The sequence below is a fragment of the Nanorana parkeri genome, unplaced genomic scaffold, assembly GCF_000935625.1.
Source record: "Nanorana parkeri isolate BGI_ZX_2015 unplaced genomic scaffold, ASM93562v1 scaffold1223, whole genome shotgun sequence".
NCBI classification, from domain to species: domain Eukaryota; kingdom Metazoa; phylum Chordata; class Amphibia; order Anura; family Dicroglossidae; genus Nanorana; species Nanorana parkeri.
In genome coordinates this window covers 100,675-121,969 of record NW_017307491.1, presented here as the reverse complement: position 1 = coordinate 121,969, position 21,295 = coordinate 100,675, and the positions used below count along the sequence as shown (strand labels likewise).

Here is a 21,295-nt window from a genome sequence, read left to right as displayed (position 1 = left end):
TTCACTGACAGGAGACATTAAGACAAGGGACACTAATGGACATTATGTGGGCTTGGAATACATAATGTCCATCAGCGTCCCCTGTCATAATGTTTCCTGCCATTGCAGAAGCGGGGGGCAGGGGTCTGTAGGGGGCATTCATTAGCAGTGGCTTTGTTGCAAGTAGTACATTTGCAGTGGAGCCCCTGCTATTGCCCCCTCCCCCCAGGCTTTTGCACTGACAGGTGACATTATGTATTCTAAGCCTAGTCTGTTGTAGTAACAATCTTTTTTTGTTTGTTTTTGTATTACTATTACAAATATTAGTCTAGGCTTACAAGCCCCCTATGTGATGGCATACTAATGGTGACAGGTTCTCTTTAATGTGATTTTAGGGGTCATGCCTACCTTAGATCAGAAGCTTGTATTGTGGTATGGCAGAAGCACAGTTATCTGGCTTTGATAATAATGTTTTCCAAGAGCCAGATGGGTGCAGCATTGCTTATGTGTTAGGCAGCTGCATAACAGTAAGTTAAATATGCAAGTAGAGGGTGCAGCATTGCAGGTGTGCTAGGCAGCTGCACAGACAGAGTAAGTTATTTGTTCATGTGTCCATCAGTCGATGCAGGAGCAGCTCATAGAAGTCCACTATGCAGCCTAATGATTGTGCAGTATTGTACTAACTGCCTCAGAGAAAGGATTATTAAAAAGCTGGAGCTCTGTAGGTCTGTTGGCTGCCACAATCTAGATTCTCAAGTCTGCCTGTGTATTTACTGGAAGTGTTGTGGAGTCCTTATGTGACTTCAACTTTATTTGCAAAGATATGACAAACATGGTTCAATCTACAAGTATAACTAAAGATCCTTATTTAAAAAAAAAAAATCAAAGTATTGTGAGAATAAATTGTAAAGTGGTTTATAGTGGGGGGTCTCTGTGCTGGCTAACTGAATTGAGTGCTGGTGAATTTTAATTCATAGACTTTGATTTTGTCTACATACCTGTTCAACAATGATATTTTCTATGTTTGTTTGTTTTTTTTAATGAATATTTTTGTTGGTTTCAAGTAGAAAGAAAAACACAATACAATTCATACAAGGCCAAACCAGGCAGGGAGGCCCCATGCACAATAACAGTAAAACGAATACAATAATTCACTAAATACTACAATATATAAATTGCCCACTGCTGTCAACACAACCAGTAAACCATAAAAAGGAAAAAAGAAAAAGGCTTGCGACTCCTAGCACTCAGGTGGGTCCACTTAAAGGGAGAAAAGGACATCCCCCATTTCATTCAGGACGATATACAATGCAATGCAATGCTCCAAAGTACACAGAGAAGAGTACAGAAAATATTACATTAGCCCATCTCCTCCATCCCCTTACCTTCCAATAACTGACTCAATTAATCAAGAAGACATAACATAAACAAGAATTGCCCCGTTACATAACAGCCCACCCAACAGGCAAAATGTCATTGCAAGGAGTACTTCAGCTGGTAATATCTGTGGCTCTGGAGGACTGGCCTAACCAATACCGCCCATCTGTCCGCACACCCAATATTTTGGTATGTATCCTGATAATTGTAGTTAATCAGCTGCCTCCAGAACAGGAGAGGCATCTGATTTTGTTCGGCCTCATTGTAATAGCCTTCTTGATTAATCGATGATTGAAAAAGTTGACAACTTTTTCAATAATCGATTATAATCGATTATGTTGATTAGTTGTTGCAGCCCTACTTCTGAGTATAGAAGAAAAGGAGGCTAAGGAGTGTCATGGGTGCTAGGTCCTCCACCAGACTCAGGAGTCATACCATAGGGAATGCTGGTCCTGAGATGGAAACAATAGAAGTGACATAATCGACCACTGCAGTCCAGTAGAATCTTAGGGCAAGTGCAAAATATATGAAAAAGATCCCCCTCAGTAAAACCACAACACCAGCAAGCCAAAGAAATTTCAGGGTTGAGTTTATGTAAATGTGAAGGCGTAAAGTATGATTGGTGCAGAAGTTTAAACTGAATAAGTCTATTCCTAACTGTGACCGGTGGCTTAAAGGTCGCAGACTTCCATCCAGGTCCAGTATATCCAGCTGCCATTTTTGTCGAAGAGTAACATGTTCTGTGGTAGTAGCCGTAAAGGCATATTGGTATAAGGTTCAGGTAAGCTTCCAAAGAGGACCTGAGCAAAGTAAATGTTCAATCAAAGTACAGCCACACAGTGAACTGAGCAGTGAAGGCATGGGCCAGCTGCAGATATCTGTAGTAATGTGTAGCAATTAACAAATAACGGCAGAGAAGAGTAGCAAAAGAAGTTAATTTGTGTTCCAGTAGAATATCAGAGAATGTTTAAATATGAAATTTCGCCCAAACCTGCAGGTCCAAAAGGAGATAAAAATGGGGAAGAGAGGCTTTTCTCCATATGCATATGTATAATAGGCGTAAGAGGGTATCAGACGCCAACCGATACCAACCTTCCAGGCCCGAAGGGTCATAAGCATAGAGGTGGTGAGGGAATAGGGGGCACTAGGCCCCTGGAAATAGCAAGCACTGAAGTGCTTCTAAGGAAACCCAGGACAGCTGCCTCCGACAAAACAGAAGCATCAGTACGATTGGGAGTGAACCACCAATATGCGGTAACAAGCTGAGTGGCTAAAAAATAACTTTTGAGAGCAGGCATTGCTAAACCACCCTGCAGGGTAGATCTAGTGAGTGTGGGCTGTTTATATCTAGGAGCTGAGTTTCCCCACAGGAAGGTAGTCATTTCCTGATTAAGTTGTAAAAAAAGATTTAGGGATCCAAACAGGGGAATTCAAGAATGAATACATAAATTTAGGTAAGATTTTAATCTTAATCAAATTAACAACGGCATATTGCTTCATACGTTCAGTTTCACCTTCACCTCCAGCAAAACAGGTAGAATATTCAACTTCATGCAGTCAGTGTGACTGCCTGACACAACTCGCTGTGAGCCAACTGTTATCAAATTTTTAGCACCCAGATCTACTGGAAAGAGAAGTGACTTATGCCAGTTAACTTTCAAACCAGAAGAAGTAGAGAACCCCGTCCGGACCTGTAGTCCTCCTCTAAAAAAAAAAAAAAAAAAAAACATGCAAGCCAACCTGAACAAAACAGAAAAAAAAACGCCCAGAAAAAAACCTCCCTGGCCACCCAGTGTATATCCAACAGTAAATGGGCAGTGATGGAAGGCCTGAGCCCTAAACTAAGAAACATAGCACCTCAGTGCAAACCGATAAGAATTTGCTATGGATTGATAATGTCCGTGGCACTAGAAGAGACACAGGGCAAGTAGTGCAGTCCAAAAAGAAGGCTGTAGAAAACAAAGTGCAGCAACACGTTGGCTGAGAGTTCCATCACATGGCACAGTGGCAATAAAAACTGAGCCAACTATACACTGAGTGGCCAGTTTATTATGACCAACTGACGTTTGTAGGCAAATTCGCTATAATTTTGCGCTGAAGTTGCTAGAGGGCCAGACCATTATTAATAGGGAAGCAGGTTGTTTACCACAACAGTAGAAGTGATTTTCTTCTGAAGATATGGGTAAACAACGCGATTTAACAGCCTTTGCACGCGGGATGATTGTTGGCGCGAGCCATGGAGTGAGTATCGGCAAAACAGCAGAATTCGTTAAATGTTCAAGAGGGGCTCATTGTTAAAGTGTTTAAAGACTGGACTGTCAGCTGAAAATCTGGGTCTGAACGTGCGAATTGTGGCCGTCAGCGACTAGTCAATGTTAGGGCAGAACGGAGAGTGGCAAGACTGGTACAAGACAACAGAAGGGCAACAGTGCAGTGTCAGATTCCTCGCATCACCTTTCAACATCTCGTGGAGTCATCTCGTGGCCCAACAAAGTCATCTCATGGAGTTATCTTGTGGCCCAAGGAAGTACTGATGGGGTGGTCATAATAATCTGGCCACTCCGTGTATAGGTCAAATGAGCATATTCCCTTCTTGACCCTAATGGTAACAATGTGTTCCACCAGTAATGGCTGTTTAACTCTAACGCTGCCTTCCCCATCAGGTCTCATAAAGGACAAATAGTAAATACAACCATAGTGTACTCCATAAACCCACATACAATTAGTAATAATGGTGCATATACCGTTCTTTCTTTGCGTCAGCTCCACCTAAACAAATGCTATGTTAAATTTACTTTGTCAGGGTTATGGAACCAGAGACATCATTGCACCATATTTACCTCCTTTTGTAACTATGGCAGCCAGTGTAAATTTTTTTAATCTTAGCCAAATAGACTCCTAGAATTTCCCGGAATCCGATTTGTCAGTGGCCAAAGCCTAAGGGACGCAATGCAAATTTACATATATCCTATTTGATTGTGATCCTATAACATAAGGAGTGTATTATCCGATTGTATAATTAACTCTTGTACCCCATTTAATTGCAGACCTACGAGGCACACCAACACTTGCTTCCTGCCGTCACCCAGAGCCCAGCTACAATAGAACCACAACACCTAGGACATTGACAAAAATGATATATACAATACCACATGATTTTCTATAATATGAATAAAACTACAATACCATCTCGATGATGAGGCCAAAATCAATGTTAAGGCCTCCAGGAGACAGTGCCTACCTCATATATTCATCATGCCTCCTGTTTGGGTAACTTTTCTAATTACCACCAATCCAGTGTTGGTGGATTTGGTTTATACCCCAAATTGGAGGCTCATGGTTCTTTATGATGTAATAATGTTTTTATGTTAAAAAAAACCTCTTGATATTATAAATGTATTCTCTAACTGTATTGTGCTTATTTCTATGTTGTATATCCTATATATTAGAATGCACATGAACACTGCAGTAGGTAAATAGCACCTTCAGTCTCACGTGATAAATTCTTTGATATCACTTTTCTTAATTCTTACAGTGAGCTTAAAATCACTCCCCCTTTTCCTGTAGACTATCACATGCTTGCATGTATAGCACTGATTTTAAGAAAGTGCCTTTTAAAACAAGGAAGGACATCCTTTTTGGTTATTCGGAGGGTCAATGGCAGTCCGCGTTAATTTTTCTCTCAGTACCTGTGTTTTCTTATAAATAATATTAGGTTTTGCCGCTAAAATTGTTTCTTAAATGTTGTCAATGTGTTTTAGCATATCCCAATGCTTCTTAATAATATTTTCCACATTTTTTATATTGTGCATTGAAATTTAGTACCATTTGCAAATTCAAATCTGTTGGTGTTCACTCTTTACTCTTTATCAGTAATAATTGTTTCTAAATTTAAACCTGCAGCCTTCTCCATCTCTTTTTCAATAAAGGACTCTGAATACCCCCTCTTAATAAATTAATAAATCTGTCTTTCAAAATGATTACTTTTTCAAAAAAGTCTGTTCCTAGCACAGTTTCTTCTCCTCCCCATACATTGCCATCGGAGGACATAGAATAAACAAAGGGGATTGTGACAGCTAGTGATCGATATATATCAATTCCTGTTAGTATTCAAGAGTTTGTCAATAATTTACCATTTTCTTAAAAGATTCCCAATTTAAGAAAGGCAGTGTTCGTTCGATGTAACTTATAGGTCGACTATATTCTTAATATTGTTATTTAGCTCCATCAGAAATCTTTCTAATTAATTTTACTGCCTCTCCAGATCATAAACACACCATCTATCATTCTCCTATATAGCACTAATTCCACCAGTTTCTTATTTAAGATAACTTCTGTTTCACATTTGATCATGAACGCTTTGGTGACTCTTGGGGCAAACTTTGCGCCCATGGATTATAGAATCTACCATCATTTCAAAAATAGTTGTGCTCTAGCCTAAATTTCAGGGATTCCAACATAAATCTCTTTTTGGATCTTTCCATTCCTCTGAAGTTTGCATTAACCATTTAACAGATGTTAATGCTTCCTATTGATTAATAATGGCATGCAACAATCCTATGTCTGCTGTTACCAAACAACAACTGCATTCATATTGGATTCCCTTTGATATGTGCACTAAATGCTTTGTGCTCTCATGATTAGCAAGCATTTATCTGTATCAACAGCTGTAAAAAGTAATCTACATATTCCCCCATGACTATTTAAGGACCTAGTGCTGTTAACCATTGATCTTCCAGGGGTCTCCTGGGGACTGTGATTTTTGGAAAGATAGTGCATACTTAATTCATACTAAGCACCTCTCCTTTTCTGTTAATAATGCCTTTTTCTCCCTTTCTTATATGAAGTTGTAAAATACTTCGTTAAGATCTCATGTGTTTTTGATTTGATTATAGGTGTTCCATTCTTCCAGATCTCTTATTCGTTTTCTAGTATGATTGGGATTATGTACTTTTTTACTTTTAGTTTATCCTGGTCTTTAAAATACCATGATCTTGAATACCTGTGTATGTCCATTAGGGCTTGTTCACACCAAATGCAGACCAGATTTGCATGAGTTTCTGCACACGCAGTGCAGTGGGTTGTGCCGCATTTTTGATGCGTTTTGGGCCGGTTTTTTTAAAGTTTAAAATGGACTTTCAATGCGTTTATGATGCATTTGCATGCGTTCCAGAGCAGGTAAAATAGGGATTGTTGCAGTTTTTTAACATGCTCTGGAACTGAACGCTGAACTAGAGCCCAAAATACCATTGGAATACATTGGACCAGGGCTGTAGCTACCATGGGGTGAGTGAGGCACTCAGGCGCAGCTGAGAGGGGGCCCAGCCAGGGCCGTTCTGGCTGCGCCCCCTCCCTCCTGTTGCCATGGCAAGCACAGGGCCCCATGGCAACAGGTGTGCCAGGTGGCCAACACAGCCGCGGCTCAGCAGGGAGCTGTCATTCAGAATGGCCTAGAGGTGAGGAGAGAGAGAGCCGCTCGGCCAGGATCTGACAGCCGGCGGCTCTTTCGCTCCTCACTGTTTGGCCATCCTGAAGTGACAGCGCTCCCTCCTCCGCCCCACGCACCGACTTCAGCGCTCCCTCCTCTGCCCTCCCTCTGCTGGCTTCAGCAATCAGGATGGCAGAGCAGAGGATCGGTAAATATCTGTGATATTTACCGATCCTCTTTGTGCAGAGCAAACATTGGAATTTTTAGCTGACCACTCCAGCTAAATAACTGGGGACACATAGTACAAGCATTCTGCACATGTGCGCCACCATCCTGGAGGCGGGGTGCATTATGTCACATGATGCTGCGCGTGTGCGGTGTAGAGTGACATCACACGTCTGTTGGGGGACACAATTTTCTGTTCTTGCCTCGGGCGCAAAAGGAGCTAGCTACGGCTCTGCATTGGACGCAGTTTTGATCCGGTCTGTAACTGCTCTGCTCTGCTCCTGGAACGCGTTTGGTGTGAACAAGGCCTTACTACTAACTGTTGTATGTGTATTTTGTTTCTTATAAGTTGTTTTGTTGTGTAGGTTTTTTTCTTTTTCTGCTGCCTACCTGCTCTACATCCCCTTCATCTCTTCCTTGGAGGGACCAGAATCCAATGGGATATTTTTTCCTTCTTTCTGCCCTCCGGTTGTCCCTTTCCTTAAAAAAAGATGATGACTGAAAGATGGCATATTTATTATATTGTCCTAAAGGGTCAAGTCTAGAAAACCACATAAACACCTATTTTAGCTGCAAAATCTAATATTTATAAGGAAGCACGGGTACTGAGAGACAAATTAATTAGGATTTTTCTTGTAATTAGCACAAACATGCTAACAATAGGAAGAGAAGGCATGATTTAAGCTCAATGTGAAAAATAAGAAAATTGATATAAAATAATTAATCTCGTGCAGCACAATGCGCAGTACCGCAATGTGTGCACATTTTCTACCACAATCATACACAATATTGTGCTGCAGTGAGCAGGCTCCAGGGGGTGAATTGAGGTGCTATTCAAATGAATGGCAATGCAACACACCTAGCAAAGGATACCCCATGCTGTGCACGCTTAGCGCAATGCTATATTGTAAATGGGCCCTAAAGGTGTTATTTGCCTACTCCAGTGTCAATGTGGATTCCAATATATAGGACATACAGCAAGAAAGCTGCGCATGAGAATTAGAGAACACATTTATAAAATCAAGAGGATTTGATAGACATATTGTATCAGAATATTTTTATTATATTATAACAAAGACCCCTGAGGCCTCCAATTTTGGGGTATAGACCGAATCCACAAACAATCAAAGGGACCTTAATTTTATTTTAAGGTTAAATGTATATAATGAATGTGCTGGGTGTGGTTCTGTTGTGGTTGAGCTCTGGGTGGCAGCAGAGGTGTGCCTCGAAGGTCTACAATTTAATAGGGTATGGAAGTTAATTGATTGTGATCTTTATGTTAAAGGATCACAATCAAATAGGAGAAGGCTCTAAATTTCCACTTGCCCCCTCGCAATTTGCCAGTGGAAATGAAGCCATTGAGTCAGACACTCAGTCAAGGGCTGAGTGCCCAACTCCTGGAGGGATCTCAGAAGACTTACCCGTATGCTGCTGCTCACAGCCGTGCACCTTCCCATAATAAAGATGGCTGCATGACGGCAGCCATCTTTACTAAGGTCCGTTCTTATTCCCTGCTGACAGCGTAACTTCCGGTCTGCGCGAGAGGGATTATGGAAACTGTAGTTTGGCTTTTACAGAGCCATGACAGCAGTGGGTGACTGTGTCATGTAGAGGGTATTCGGTTACGTTTTATTGCTGCGGTGTGTCCCGTGGTCTGTCCCAGTGTTCTATCATTCCACCGGACCTGTAACTTTAATCCGATCAAGTCATGGGTCCGATGGAATGATAGAAGACCGTAACTGCGCGGACATCAAAATACTGGGGAAGCCCTTGGACGGAGCTAGGTATGCTGCAGGTCCCCTTCGTGCAGCCTGAGCTGCAATAACTATGCATGGGACCTGGCTTAATCTCAAGTGTCAGGCCCCTGCTAGCAGGTAATTGAAGGAGGACATAGAGACGGGTCGGGGTGCCGTGTGTGCATTGTGGGTGTATATGTACGTGTAATGCCCTGTCTGTTGTGTGTGTGTTATGTAATGTGCCCTGTGTGTTGTGCTGGTGCGTGTTGTGCCCTGTGTGTGTTTGTTTGTGTTATGCAGGGCAACTGGTGGCAAGTAACTTTTAAGGCCTGGCTAGTAGCCCAGGTCCTGAAATTTTGAGCCCTGAAATAGGATATACAGTATATACAATTTACATTGCGCCCCTTGTGCTTTGGCACTGATGAATCAGATTCTGGGAAATTCTAGGAGTCTAATTGGCTCAGGGAAAGTTGTTTATACTGTCTGCCATAGTTAATAAAGGAGGTTAATATGGGGCAATTGCATCACTGGTTTCTTGCCCCCTCGATTTAACATAACCTATGTAAGGCAGAGCCTAGTGACACGAAGTGTGGATATAGCTGAATGCGAGTCTGAGGTGAAGAATGGCATCATCTTTTCCAAGGAACAGTATATCCACCATTATTACTGCTGCTGTTTTTATCTAGTGCACCTTTTAATGTGAGTGTTGCTATTTAATTTTAATAAAATTGTGTAGGTGTTATGGTGTACACTATGGTTGCATTTGTTCTTTGTGCTTGATGAGACCTGGTGGGAAAGGCTTCAGTGGATTAAACTAAAGAGCCATTATTAACAACTATCTGCTTTGTGCATCACTCAGCTGTAGATCCTCAAATCATCTCTGAATTCCTGCTGACACTTTTGTTCCACATGGTCCCTGTGTGTGTTGTAAAGTAGGCATCGCTCCAACCTCAATCCAGACAAACTATAATCTCACGTTTAGTTTACCAATTTGTATTGAGATTGTAGTCCATTACAGCAGCGATCTTGGAGCGGTGGCTGCTTTATAATACATGCAGGGACCATGGGGGACAAATGAAGCCACCCTCTAGATGTATCGGCACAAATTCAGAGAGGATTTGAGGATCTACAGCTGAGTGAAATAAATAAGCTACATTTTTGTTACTTGTTAGGGTACTTAAATGAATTTTTAAGATTTAACTCCTGAGTTTGTCACTTTAATATATAAATGTTTAACTTCAGAGGTGAATTTGTGTCCAAATGTGTGTTACGAGGGAGCATGGAACCGCCTTCACTGCCAATCAGGAAGCCGGATGGTGTGTAATGACCCGCCGCCCGGCTTCCTGATTGGGCGGGAAGCTGGCCAATCAGGAAGCCGGGAAGCGAGTCATTACCCGCCCCCTGACTTCCTGATTGGCCAGAAAGCTGGCTGCATGCTTCCTCGTCACCTGGCAAGTCATTACACACTGCACGGCTTCCTTAATGGGAGTTCCTGTGTTTGTATTCCACAAGTAGCACAAAAAAAAGATATATCGGTACTCGATACTAAAAAAATGGTATAGTTGCATCCCTAATTTATATAATTTAGTTAATTATAGCACGGAATATTATTGTTGATTGTCACTTTAATTTAACTTTATATCCACAGACTCAAAATGCAATACGTCATTAGCTAGCAGCAGAAAGCAGAGCCTTGGTCTGTATGATAATACGCCTATTTCTCAGTATAAAAGGTATGAATGGAAGAGTTGTCCTGAAGAAGAGTCCATATCCAGATCTTTTACAAGGATGGAGCATTTGCACTCCAGAGAGGTATCCTTCTTGAAGTTTTTTAGTTCATGTTTATGCACTACTGCACCAGAAAAATCTTCGATGAATAAGATTTAATCTTAAAGATTTAAGGTTATGCACATGAGAGCAAAGAGTGTGCGAGCAGACTACCACTTGGGGGTTACTACATTAGGGAAGTCGGATATGGAAAAAGACCTGGGGGTGCTCATAGATCACAGATTTGGCAATAGTATGCAATGCCAAGCAGCCAGCATGTTAACAAGATACTGGTGTGCATTAGAAGAGGGATTGTAGCAAGGGATACAAGAGTAATACTTCCACTCTATAAATCACTGGTTCGGCCTCATCTAGAGTATGAGGTGCAGTTCTGGTCGCCGACTCTCAGGAAGGACGTCCTGGAGCTGGAGAGAGTTCAGAGAAGGCTACAAAATTTATTAAAGGGATAGAAGGCCTAAGTTATGAAGACCGCATTCAAAATACAGGGGGTTACTGTAAGAGTAGTGAAATTCTGCAATACTCTTTCACAGGTGGTGGTATCCGCTGATAGTGTTGATAAGTTCAAGAAACTTCTTGATAAGTTTCTTCTTTCGTTTAATAGCCTAATATCCAATATAGGGTTATGGGATGTGTTAGAAGAAGATAAATACAGACACGTATACACAGACACACACACACACAACACACAAAGGTTGAATTGGATGGCCGTTGTCTTCAACCTTACCTACTATGTAATGAGAACAACATTTAATTTGGCAACATTGCTGCAGCTCTGGATCATATCCCGTTAGATAAAAGAAAATTTTCACCACAGGGTCAGGGGTGAAAAAAAGCGAATAGCATCAGCAAAGGTCTACTGTACATCTTCTTAAAAAGATAATATTGTAATGTCATTTGATTGAAAAAGGGCAGGAGCATGGTGTCATATTAACTGTTTTGTGACCAGATTTAATTAATAGCTAAATGCCCAGGTCAAGTTAACCTTACAATAACTTTGTAACTTAAGGACATAAGGTTTTTTTGGTACACTTTTAATTTTTTTTAAACTGGAATGTTTATATTACAGGCTAACAGATATGCAAAAATGTTAGATATATACAACCCCAATAACAAAAAAGTTGGGATGCTGTGTAAAATATACATAAAAGCAATATGCAATGATTTGCAAATCGCATAAACCCATATTTTATTCACAGTAGAAAAAAGAAAACATATCAAATGTTTAAACTAGAGGTGCACTGAAATGAAAATTTCAAAACAGAAACGAAACAGAAATAAAAAAAAAGTGTCAGGCCGAAACCAAAAATGTTTTTTTTTTCAAAAAATATTTTATTTAAAATATATTTTTATTTAAATATTTGAATTTACTGTCGGGGGCTCTGGGGAAATATTTTTATCTCTTTTAAAATGGAAAAAGAGATTGAGTCCTCAGTCTCTTTTCCTTCAGCCCCGTTATAAATAAACAGGAAGCCCCTATACTGAGTGTTCCTGTTCATTTATAACTTGTGGAGATAGTATGTTTACCATGTCCACAATCATGAATGAACAGGAAGTGATGTAGATCACTTCCCATACATTCATAATTGGGGACACAGTAAACATACTATGTCCTCAATTATTTACAAACACTCAGCGATCACTGATTACTTGTACCCACTCTCCATCCTGGATCGGCTGTCATAGGAGGCTGAGCGAGCGGTGTGGGGAGGAGAGCTCGATCGCCCCTGACTGTTGACTCCTCCCCCGCATGGCTGCCCCGGCCGCCTGTGACAGCTGTCTACGCTCCCACACCGACGCTCTCCTGATCTGTCACAGGAGGCTGAGTGGGAGAGAGATGCCGGCCGCTCACAGCTCTCTCTTTCCCCGCATCGTTCGGCCTCCTGTGACAGTTTCTCTCCTCCCCAGCGCAGTGTCCAGCAGGGAGGAGAGAAACCAGGGATGCACCGCTATTTCGGCTGAAAGATTTTGCCAAAAGTGAAATTTTTGGCCAATGTGTTTCGGTGACCGAAATGTTGGTGCATCCCTAGTTTGAACTGAGAAAATGTACCATTATAAGAAAAAAATAAGGTAATTTTTTAGAAACAGGACAGGGCAACAAAAGCTGTCAAAGTTAAGCTGCCCATACACCTTGCGATTATGAGACAAAACTTTTCGTCCGATGATCGAACCGTAGTGCAATTTTCGTACGGCGGCCCCATCCTGCCCCGATTATCACAAGGTTCAATCAGCCTTTAGTGAAAAAAAACACCTGGACGAATTGCGGTAAATCGACCGCACCTATTTTTGTTTGTACATGATCATTGTTAATCGTATGAATTTTGACATATGGAAACGCCACCAACCTTGCAAAAATAGTACAATCAACCGAAGTTTTCTAACCTGCTGGATAGTCAAAAGTCGATCGATTGTAAAGTATTTACGGTTGTACACTGTCCATCAACCTCACAAATATCGGACGAAAAGGCGATTGCATACGAAAATCAGACGATAATCGTAAGGTGTATGGGCACCTTTAGTGGTACTAACAACAAAGAGCTGGAAGAACATTTTGCAACTAATTAGGTTAATTGGCAAAAGGTCAGTAACATGATTGGGTATAAGAAGAGCATCTTAAGGTGCCCATACACTCTACAAGCCTTTTGTCTTGCGAGGGTTGTAAAGTACTTAAAAAAACGTACGATCTGCCCATCCTAGACAGGCAGATCGTACCTGCAATCATCGAGGGGGGAGGGGGGGGGCGGGCTTACGATGACTGCAATGCTGAAAGGGCAGTGTGAGTGTGCGCCCTAAAGACCTAAATGCAATACTGGATAGACGTGATCTCCGGGCCTTCAGACGGCACTGCATTAAAAAAAGACATGATTTTGTGCTGTATATGACTGCATGGGCTCAGGAATACTTCCAAAATCACTGTCTGTGCCATCCAAGAATGCATGTCAAAGCTCTGTCATACAAAGAAGAAGCCATATTTGAACATGATCCAGAAACGCTGCCGTATTCTCTGGGCCAAATCTCATTTAAAATGGTCTGTCACAAAGTGAAAAACTGTGTTCACGCGAATCAAAATTTTACGTTCTTTTTTGGCAACGAGTGCCGTGTCTTCCAGACTAAAGAGTATATAGACCTTCTGGCTTGTTATCAGCACTCCGGTCAGAAGGCTGCATCTCTGATGGTATGGGGATGCATTAGTGCGTATGAAATGGGCAGCTTGCACATCTGAAAAGGCACCATCAATACTAAAAGATATATCCAGGTACCAGACACCCACTGTTCATGCTGCCCTGATTCAGGCTGTAGTCCCCACACCTGGCAGACTCCCTATCCCCCATCCAGGTGCAAAGGCCACCTTTGGCAGCTGCCCTTTGGGCCCCACAACAATGACTGGGCCCCGGGCCGCTGCCCCTTTTGCCCTGCGTTGAAGACGGCCCTGATTCCTATGGTATTTTGACCTCCAGTTCACATCGCAGCGTGCGGATCCAGACCAGATCCAGAGCAGGTGAAAAAACTGCGGCAAGCCCTATTTTACCTGCTCTGGATCTGCTCTGGAACACATCAAAAACGCAACGCAATGCAATTCAATGGGAAAAAATAACCATAAAGAAAAAAAAACCTCTATGGTCATCTGTCATGACCTAATCTTCCTTTGTCACTTCCTGTCTTTGGAAAAGGTGACCTTGTGAGTCCCAAACTGGCCCTTTGGATCTCTTTCTCTCATCAGTGGGTGCACCCAAAAGCGACGTCTCCTTACAGCACTTTGGCGTAGCAGTATAATAACCATCACCAGGAGCATGCCTGCATCCCATGGATCCATGTTGCAACACTTTTACATGAGAAACAAGGTCAGAGGAAGCAGGAAATAATCGGAACAGCTAATGAAAGGTCAGAGGTAAAAGGAAATGACCTGGAAAAAAAAAGGCATCAAAAACGCGTCAAAAACGCATCGTGCGTGTGCAGAAACCTGACCGGATCTGGTCTGCATTTGGTGTGAACAAGGCCTTAGAGCAGCATATGCTCCCATCCAGATGACATCTTTTTCAGGGAAGGCCTTTATTTCAGCAGAACAATGCTAACCCGCATACTGTATCTATGACAACAGCATGGCTTTGTAGTAGAAGAGTCCGGGTGTTTAACTGGCCTGCCTGCAGTCCAGACCTTTCACCAACTGAACATTTTTGGCTCCTCTTGAAACGAAAAATACGACAAAGAAGATCCAGGACTGTTGAGCAGTTAGAATCCTATATATTTCCTCTCCCAAAACTGCAGCAACTGGTCTCCTCTGCTGCCAGACGTTTACAGAGTGATGCTACACCGTGATAAACATGGCCCTGTCCCAACTTTTGTTGAGACCTGTTGCTGCCATCGATTTCAAAATTACTTTTTTTTCCTTAAAATGCTACATTTTCTCAGTTGAAACACTTGATATGTTTTTTATTGTGAATACAATATGGGTTTATGAATATGCAAATCATTGCATTTAGACAGCATCCCAACTTGTTTGGAATTGGGGTTGTGTGTGTATGTATGCGTGTGTGTGTGTGTGTGTGTATGTATATATGTGTGTGTATATATATATATATATATATATATATATTAATTTAATTACATTTTTTTCTCTATTTTTTAAATAGTTTATAATGAAACTGAACTGAACTCAGCATTCAGAAGATGGCAGTAATCATGTGCAGACTGAAGACTTTCATTTTTGTCTCCAGCCTGCATGTGATTACTGTGTGTGAGCTGACATAGTAATCTTATGATAACATGATCAGGAACTACTCTCATTGGTACTTTAGCTCAAAGTGTCGACTTTCGCTCTGAATGGGGGAAGGGTGGCTTTAATAAATGTATCCTTGGCACAGGGCACTGTATTGAGAAACGTTAATAAGCTTTATAGAACACTATTTTTTAATAAGTTTTTGTGAACATTTTTTTAAGTATCTATTGTCTTTCCTACTTTCAGGAATCATTTTCTAGTTTCCAAGAAGATGCTGATGACACCGATAACCTCTTCAGTTATACAAAAAATAGGAATGAAATTAATGAACCTGTTCCACCCACACCAGCTTTCCCTGTCTCACCAGAAACACTTTATGGTGAGCATAACTTTTACACATTAGTGCCTTATAATGCCTAGAAAATATTGCCTTTGTTTTTTCTCATAATTCTTTGGAGATGTTGCTGTGGTCCACCTGTGGACACCCCTTCACAAATTGTGTTGCACTGTGGTGTTTGTATTCATAATATCTGTGTATCTGCAGGCACATTGTAGTAATAATACTACAATGTGAATAAACACAGAGCAGGTGCACAGAAAGTGGGGGGAAATGTTGTGTTACAAATTCTTCTTTAACCCCTTGGTCCCGGATCGTCATGAACAAAAACAAGCAGGTGGAGCGAACGATAATTGTTTCCGTTTCTTCCCCCGTTACTAGCTGTCTAGCATCGGAGACAGTTTAGTAACAGCCAGTAGTGATTTGGGAGTGTCACATGAGCACTCCCAAATCACTGATTGGCTGCTTTCAAAACCTGTGTTTAACTACTTCAGGAACACTGTACGTAGCTGGTCCTGAAGTAGCTCTACCAAGATTATGGCTGCAGCGGCCTTGTTTTTCAGCAAGTGATCTGGGTGACTGTACAGCCTGCATAGGTGGTGCTTCTTCCCCTGCACCCCCTGCCATGGTTTTCGGGGTCCCCCACTTCTCAGGGACCCCAGTAATTAGTGTCAGGATGGAGAGCTTGAGCAGACCGATCTGCTCTGGGAGCAGTGACTTAGGAAGCGATGTGCTCACATCGCTTGCTGCATCACAGCTATCAGAGGCCGGTTGAAATACCGGTTACATAGGAGATCGGGCACAATGCTGTGCCGGATCCCTTTTAATGGAAGTCAGGTGAGACATCTGGGGTTTAAAAGACCCCAGATATCACCATAAAGAGGACATGTCACCTCCAAATGCTATCACATAGCTGCTTGTTAGCCCTTGTGTAATAGCAATAAAGTTAAGTAAAATATAAAAAAAAAGTTATAAGTATAAAATATATAAAAATTAAATAAAGCCGCCCCCACCATCTACATATGAATGGAAATCTGCACATAGGGCATGCACATGTACGTAAATTATGATTACACCATGCTTTAGGTATTGCTTTGAACGTTGGGGTGAGGGCAATAATTCTAGGGCTGTTATCTCTATACTGATGCGCGGTAAAAGCTTTTAAAGCATCACTTATGCACAATTTTCACTACCATAATTTTTTGCCATTGCATCTTTACTCGATATAACCCCATCTTTTATAGTTTACCAATAAAAAGGTATTAAATTGTGTTTGTGTGCACTAAAATTCATTTAAATGTTTTTTCCCCCTAAAAATATAAAATTTGATAAACATTTGCACACATATAATGGAACATGCAGCTGCCATTTTGTTATTCTACAGGACCACAACTTTTAGAAAAATATATACTTGTTTGGTGGTTTAAAGTAATTTTCTATCCAAAAATTCAGATTTAACATGTGTTTGCAGAAAAAAACAGCCATGGCCCGGTACGTACAACATGGCCAAAACAGTCCGGTCAGGAAGGGGTCAAGAACAAGTAGGCCTCAAGTTCCTTTTCAATCCTTATCTTTTATTTTTATAATAAAAATGGATCAGAAAGAGTAAAAGATAAGTAAGGAAAGAACACTTCCCCTTTAATTATTTTAAAAATATTGCCAAGTAGACTTTGAGATGCTACAATTTTGTAAACTGAAAATCACATTGTTCTTTTCAATTAATTGAGCTTTTCAATCAATTATTATGTGAATATAGGTGAACGAAAATGTGAAAGAGAGCAATCCACAATTACAATGTGGAACTTCAACCAAAAATCTATTTATAGCTTTGGAAAGCATGCAGAGGGTGGGTTTTTTTTGTGGGTTTTTTTACGCTTGGAGAGGGTTTCCTCCAATTCCTATCTCAATGACAGTTGTCACCAAGACCAGAAGTAAGGAGGAATATCTCCAACATGGACACAGACAGCTGTAAAATATTATTTTTAGCAAAATAGGTAAGGGTTCGAACCTCTATCAGAATTTTATGTTGTTAACTGCATTCCATTTGGAAAGATTACCAACCTTTTTCTGTCCCAGTGACAAATCTAAAGAAAATTGGCAACTTTTGGCTAATGGAACAAATGCAGTTGCACTTCATGCTATCTGCTCAGATATTAGTGCAATTTTGTGGCACTAGTACATGTTTAATGCTTCACAAGTGTCTTAAGTTAGATTGTGGGTCCCTTACCTTCAAAGCCAAAAAGGGAGTATGGCACTGTGTAGACAAGTAGCAAAGAATGGCCAACGCGCCCTCAATCCGGTACAGTATATAATTTACAGTACATACTTTACTCTAAAAAGCATCTATTTCTGAAGCATAGATTGTTTATATGTTCACAATGCTGTTTCAAGTAGGGATAATAAATACTTCTCGTGCTAGATTAAATACAAATTTTGTAGCCCTTTAAGTACTTAAAAAAACATTGAAAAATCCCATTTGAATTACTTTTTAGTAGGGGTGCACCAAAACATTTCGTCCAAAAAAACCCACATAGGGATACATTGTGATGCGTTTTTAGTGCAGGAGCTAACTGTTGTGGTCTGGACAGAATCCGGACATCGTGTGAACGAGCCCAAAACCACGAAGAGGTCCAAGCCAAAGATGGAAGCGCCGGAGAGGAGGAGCGCTGCGCTGAATGCGCCAGGGGAGCTTTTTTTCTTTTTGTTTGCCTTTACTTCTTTTTTTTTTTAAAGAGAAAATGGCCTGGGGATTCTAGTGGTTCAAGAGCTAAGGGTTTAGAAAATGTTAACCACTTGAAGACCAGGGTGTTAAACCCCCTCCATGGCCAGGCCATTTTTCAGTATTCAGCGCTGCGGTACTTTGACTGATGTTTATTCCGTCATGCAACGCTTTACTGAAACGATTTTCATACCATTTTTTGGGGACAGATAGAGCTTTCTTTTGGTGGTATTTAATCACCACTGGGGTTTTTATTTTTTACTATATAACAAAAAATGTACCCTCAATTAAAAAAAAACCTGTTTCCCTTTTTAAATGTTATGAAACATTATCACCCCAATTTTTTGGTAAAATTCAGGGTCACGTCGGCTAAATAGACACCAAACATGTCAAACCTTACAATTGTGCGCGCCCGTGAAATAGCAGAAAACGACCACACCCAAAATTGGCCATAGGCAACGCTTTAAAAGCTTTTACTGCTCATCAGTTTAGTGTTGTCTGTAATTAATGGCCCTAAAATTATTGCTCGCACTCCGACGTTCACGGCGATATGTAACGTGCAGCACAATAGGTGGAATCGTCGTTTTCGCTTGTTGGCGCACCCGACGCATGTTTGCGTGTGTATGTGGGGGGGGGGGGTCTTTTAAAAAATGTTTGTGTTATTTAAAAAAAAATTATTTGTGACTTTTTTTTAGCTTCTTAATTTTTTTATGCTTTAATTTTTTTTTAAACTTTTTTTTTTTACACTTATCTTTATTGCTATCACATAGGGGGCTAAGAAACTCTCTATGTGATAGCCAATTCATATAACAGGTCCTCTTTATGGAAACATCAAGGGTCTCCAAGACCCCTGATGTCACCTACGGACCCCCAGAGAAGCTGATGAAGCAGAGAACTGCTTCATCAGTTTCTCTCCGGCTTCTTTACTGGAGAGTGATAGAGGAATGCGGAAGTGATGTAATATACATCACTTCCTGCATTCAGGGACAGGAGAGGAGAACAAAGAAAAATAGTGTACTGATCTACCTTTGATCTCCACTGACAGAGTCACCGTGCCGGTCTCAGCCGCACCGGGCACATCGTATCTTGGGACCGGCAGCGGCGGCAACAGCCGGCAGGGGGGCCCCGCACACCCGCACCTACTACAAGCAATCGTCGCCCTCTGCTCCTATAAGGCTCCCGTCCAGCCGTTCAGGAACGGCCATGGACGGGACGTGGATCATTATATTATTTTCCTTTTTTGCTATAGTTTAACTTCTGTCTATTCTGTGATGCCAAATAGTTGCATTTGTGTTACAATTAGTAAAAAAACAAAAAAAAAAGTTTTATCTGATCATTTCTTATCTTACAAATTCTGCCAGGGTATGTAAACCTATGAGTACAACTATATTGTTAATGTTATTTTAGGCTATATTCACACATGGGCGGTTTTCTGCGTGTATTCGCGCATACAAATACAAGCGGAAACAGGCTAAGCCTAAAAACCAATGCATTGCAATGTGCATTGTTCAGACTATTGCAGTGGTTCCGCAAAATAGTCCAAGCGCAATTTTATGGGCAGATTCCACGCATTCCAGCTGTTGTAATAGCTGCAAACACACAGAATCCGCGTGTATGTTACCGTGTGTGCAGTTTCATTCCACACGAATACGCTATGTGTGAATGGATCCTCGCAGTGACAGAGTTGTTTTAAAATGTTTTGTTCAATCTTACATTTGGCAAGACAGTTTTGTCTTCATATTTGTGCTTTATAACTATAAATCATATCTTATATATTGGTCTATTTCCTTGTTTGCTTAGCTTCCTGCTACTTAACAAAAGCACATTCTTTAAGAGGAAATGTATTCTCAGTCACCACATAGCTTAAGCAATTTATAGTCTTAAGATACTGAAACACAAAGCTATCACTAAATAACACATGGATACATGTAGAAATATGGATTTGTAATCCCAAATTATAATTGTGAACACATTCATAGCATCTTTGTTCAAAATTCGTTTTTTATGCAGTATATAAACTTGCAATAATATGCAGGTTTTCTTGCTAAACTGTCATTGGACCATTGTCCTGGAAGCTCAGACCCCACCTTGCCTTTCCTTCCTTTTGCCACTTGCTTTAGCATTTATCCTAGCTGATGATATTTACATTGTATTCATTCGCTGTCAAGTCTGATAACTGTCAGTTCAGAGATAGAGTTTACATGTGAAAGAGGAGAGAGTATTCACATTGTGCACCAATGACTTACAATTATTCAGAATAGGGTTCACTTATCAGTTTGAGAGCATGGAGTGGAAAGAAACCAGAATCTTTTCACCAGAAACATAACTTAAAAACATTTTTCAACTTTCTTCGTTATTTCGCCAAAGCTGGTGGGAAAAAGGGGATTTTACTGTTAGAATGCAATGTGTGTCTATGTTAAAAGTGACTTTGAAATATGATCTCATTTATGATTAATTGCTACATACAATTTCAAACACGTTGGGAAACTCAGTGCTGCCTACAGATTAAAGTGATATTAAAGTCAAAAGGATTTTAAACTATTTAAAATGCTGATGAAATCACTTACAATGGATGCTGCTTCTTGATGTTTAAAAGTTTGTCTCCGGCAGAATCAGCTGGTCCCCTAAGCACTGGTCCTAACTTTCTGTTTTAGAGTGACCTTTCTCAAGCAGAGTACCTATGTAGTCACCCTTGTGTGTGCTAGTAAGCTGTGTGTGTCTCCACAAACACACAGCAAATCAAGCTCATCCCCTCCCCCCTGGCCCTCCCTTCTCCAAGCTAGTAGATGAACAGTTGCTGGAGTCTACTTTGTCACTTGTGATCTTGTATTGGACAGGAAGTTCAGGGACAGGTTATTCTGGACATTGTATATTAATGCCAATAACTAAGGTATGCACCATACCGAGACTCAGAACTGCCCTGTAAAACTAATAATGTTTCCACTAAAGCAGTAATGGAGACAGTATTTTAATACCCAAACAACAAGGTATG

The 21,295-nt window shown here is 40.9% G+C and overlaps 1 protein-coding gene across 1 annotated transcript in view; it reads left to right on the top strand.

Annotated features, from left to right (window-relative positions):
- TNS3 (tensin 3) overlaps nucleotides 1–21,295 on the top strand; it is a 113,987-nt gene that overhangs the window by 6,854 nt on the left and 85,838 nt on the right. Inside the window, exons 2-3 of the mRNA XM_018568650.1 lie at nucleotides 10,394–10,557; nucleotides 15,494–15,626. Of these exons, the coding sequence (XP_018424152.1) occupies nucleotides 10,394–10,557; nucleotides 15,494–15,626 (297 nt within the window). The remainder of the gene's footprint in view (nucleotides 1–10,393; nucleotides 10,558–15,493; nucleotides 15,627–21,295) is intronic.